The following is a 3,695-nucleotide window of genomic DNA, read 5'->3' as shown; positions in this document are numbered from 1 at the left end:
AAAGCCATGCAAATACAATAATAAAATATCAAATAAATACTTAATCAATCAGTCAACAATAAAAACATTATAACAATAACAAAAACAAACAAAGAAGAAATCCAGAAATAAAACATTACCAACAGTTAACAAATAAATTAGATTTCTTAATTAATTGTAAGTATAAATAAAGAGAGATTGTCAAAACAGTTATAATTTGGTCCAGAATTTCATAAAATATTCGTATCAATAAGAAGGATTTAAACTATTTCAAAATATGAATTTAATTAAAATTAGGTAAAATAATTTAATCAAAAAATCGAGTATAATATTCGTTTAGGCTGTAAAAGGGCCTACACACAAGATAGTTTTTAAGTTTTTTGCTAAATATTTGGAGATTTTCAGCTGTCTTTATGTCATCATCTAGTTCGTTAAAAATATTTAATGATACTCGACAAATACTATTTTTAAAATGTGTATAATTTGACGTCGGTAGTGCTAGTTGCATTCTGCGCCTTAATGGGTAATTCATTTCTTGACATGTGAGTTTAAATGAGTCAATATTTTTATACACATAAATACAAATGTGATATATGTACAGGGCTATTACTGTGAGGATTCTATACTCTATAAAAAGGTCTCAATGCGTTTCTGGAAAGTAACCAACGATAAGTCTTAAACTTTTTTTCTGTAGTAATAAAATTTCATTTATTTGTGTGCTATTTCCCCAAACTTCTATGCCGTATATCGATATCCAAACTTCTATGCTTTCAAAGTAGGCGTGATATACTGATTTTAACGCTTCTGAATCGGTAAGTTTTGACAGGGATTTTAATGAAAAGCATGCACTTGCAAGTTTTTTACGCAAAATGTCTATATGGTGATGCCATCTTAAATAGGGGTCTAATTCAATTCCAAGGAATCGTACACTATCAGATTTGGTAATTGGCAGATCAATGAAATAATCAGGCATATGTACTGCTCGTCTGAAAGTGATGTAGTTACTTTTGTTTAAGTTTAATTGCAAGCCATTAGCCTTAAACCAGTTGTCTATACTATCCCAACACAGCTTAGCTTTTTGGCCCAGTTCATCAAAGGTATTGCCTTTTATAATGATACTAGTATCGTCTGCATACAGATACGGGGTCCCGCAAGGCAGACAGTCCGGCAAGTAATGAAAATAATAAACAGTAGCGGCCCAAGTACTGAGCCTTGAGGGACGCCGCACTTTAATAATCTATGTTCTGATTTGTTGAGTACTTCTCTTCCAGATTCGTTGACATTTTTAATTTCAACATACTGAGTACGACTGCTAAGATATGATGTAAACAAATCTAGTACAGAACCACGAACTCCATAGTAATCTAGTTTACTAATTAATATTCTGTGATCTACACAATCAAAGGCTTTACTCTGATACCATACATACTAACTTCGAAAATTGACATTTTTGTGTCCGCACCTGCTGATTTGATCGGGGAATCAAATTGGCGTTTGCGTCCGCGCGGCCTGAATCGATCGGACAATTTCATCAGATTGGCGAAAAATTGTCTCGACTGGATCTGGACTCCAGTTAAAGTAATTTATTTCAGTGTGAAAGCGTCACTTCGACAACTGCTTGGTGCAAGAAAGGCGAGGTCCGTTCCCGAGTTGCCGCGGAGGCTCGAAAGGAGTGGGTCCCTTGCAAACAACGATGAACTCTTGAGGTAAGATAAAACTTAGGGGGTATAATTGCGGCTCTTGACGATACCCCATAAAACCCTTGAGAATTCTTACACCACTGAAAACAACAACAACTGAAAATTCGTTTGCTTCACGTGTTTGGAACTCTCCAAAGCTCGAGTATTATTTCAAGATTATTTCTCAATATACCTAAGCCCGAAGTGCAAACATCAACTTTGCTCATTGTTCCAGTTCCCCAACAATACAGCACATTCGCAAAGCGCGTTCCCTCGCCAGCACGCTCCTGAGCACCCGCGAGTTCAACGAGTCTCTCTTCGGCATCAGCAAAGACGATGATGACGTCATGAAAATGAAGCTTTTCCGTCTGATGTATGAGTCAGTGAAAGATAGCGACCTGAAAATCAAGAGGGCGGAGCTGGTGAAGGCAGATTACGAAAACTCCACGGGCTTTGATTTAGGGTACTGTCACAGGGCGGACACGCCATACATCAAAAAACATTTTCACACCTCCTATTCGGAAAGGAGCTTTTTCCCTGCTAGGAGGGATCAAAGTGGGACTTTTCTGTTTCAGCACACTATTTTTACATTGTTTTGCACATTATTTTTTTAGCTTAAATAATCTGTTTAAGCATCAGATTGTGTCAACACTAAGATTTTTTTATTTTCCTCACAAAAGCAGTATGTGTCATACGGTATCAAGATTATTTCGTCTTGGGCGTTAACACTTAAATCCCTCATTATGCTCAGGATTCAATGTACGCCCTTGACGGGAATATATCAATTTGATCCCTTGTAACACAAACTACTATTGCGTTTATATGTGTGCACGGCACGTCTGTACACGCGTCATTGTGTATGTGTGGGTAAGTCGCTTTACTGATAATACGCCAGATTCAGTCGCGGGGCGAGGTAATGCGAGTCGGGGCGGGGCGGTGCGTGGCCGTTCTGTATGATCTATGTATGCTTAGATTTTTAAAACTACGCAACGGATTTTAATGCGGTTTTTTTTAATAGATAGAGTGATTCAAGAGGAAGGTTTATGTATAATTTGTTAACCCGTGCGAAGCCGCCGGGTCGCTAGTATTAAATAAGTGTTTTATCGCCAGATATGTGTTTGGCGACGCGTCAGATAAGATGAACGTGATGATAGACATATCGAAGACCCTCAAGAGGATGTATGACGTGTGGAGGCCGGTGGAGCACGTCAATGCGTACGAGCAGATCGCCAATCTGGCTATAGAGGTGAGACATGTGGATACAAAAAAAAAAGCCGGTCGGACTCGCCCACCGAAAGTTCCGTACTTTTGTGATAGATAACGTCTTATAAATCGATGAACACCGGTAGCATGTACGAAACGCAATATTTCACCGACAAAAACGCAATTTTCTTGTTTTGTTCATACTTCAATATGCGCTCTCAGTGACCTTGACGTCACGTTCACATAGCGATTTGTTCGGGGCGTTTCGCGAGTGAAGGACGACTGTCAGACTTTGACTATCATTTCTGACTTTTGTGTTGCTTTAATGCAATGGGTCCCATATAGACATTTGATCCTAAAAACAAACCTGATTGATTAATACTATATAAATGAAAATTTGTCATGTAGCCTATTATGTACCACCGATAGAAACCGGTTGACTCTTGGCCGGTTTTTTTTTCTTGCTTATTTTATTTTGCCTTTGCAGGTGACTCATCTTGCTGACATGGTCCGTACGATTGCCGGGCCGGACAAGACTCCTGGCCGCAACCATTGAAATCAAATATATAATAAATTGATGATTGATGAAAAGATAAATTGTTTTGTAATGTTCAGTTCAATCCCTATCGTGATATAAAAACGACGATATTGTTGTACGATACTTTGTACGAAATTGAAAAGCTTGATTACTTATATCACTATTGTATACTAGTAGTTTATGTGACTGCTACATAATGAGAGGCATTAAAATACGAGTGTGGGTTTAAGAAACGAACGTCAGTGAGTTTCTTAATAGGATCACTCGAGTGTTTTAATGCCTAATTATGTACAGTT

General features: G+C 37.9%; 1 protein-coding gene across 1 annotated transcript; it reads left to right on the top strand.

The window, feature by feature from the left end:
- The first annotated feature begins 1,091 nt into the window (after nucleotides 1-1,091).
- LOC134659940 (uncharacterized) lies at nucleotides 1,092-3,426 on the top strand. Its single transcript, XM_063515637.1, has 4 exons — nucleotides 1,092-1,150; nucleotides 1,894-2,121; nucleotides 2,769-2,904; nucleotides 3,349-3,426. The coding sequence occupies exons 1-4, from the start codon at nucleotides 1,092-1,094 to the stop codon at nucleotides 3,415-3,417; spliced, it is 492 nt and encodes a 163-aa protein (XP_063371707.1). The 3' UTR covers nucleotides 3,418-3,426.
- Nucleotides 3,427-3,695: the final 269 nt, after the last annotated feature.

This window comes from Cydia amplana, chromosome 26 (assembly GCF_948474715.1).
Source record: "Cydia amplana chromosome 26, ilCydAmpl1.1, whole genome shotgun sequence".
In the NCBI taxonomy this organism is placed as follows: domain Eukaryota; kingdom Metazoa; phylum Arthropoda; class Insecta; order Lepidoptera; family Tortricidae; genus Cydia; species Cydia amplana.
Note: the sequence above shows the minus strand (reverse complement) of the source record. Positions and strands in the feature narration are given on the sequence as shown.

Excerpts from the sequence above, each read along its gene's own strand:
- LOC134659940 (XM_063515637.1), top strand. The coding sequence starts at position 1,092 with ATGATACTAGTATCGTCTGCATACAGATACGGGGTCCCGCAAGGCAGA. Across the intron at positions 2,122-2,768 it reads TCCACGGGCTTTGATTTAGG|ATATGTGTTTGGCGACGCGT; the intron begins GTACTGTCACAG and ends TTTTATCGCCAG. Across the intron at positions 2,905-3,348 it reads TCGCCAATCTGGCTATAGAG|GTGACTCATCTTGCTGACAT; the intron begins GTGAGACATGTG and ends TTGCCTTTGCAG.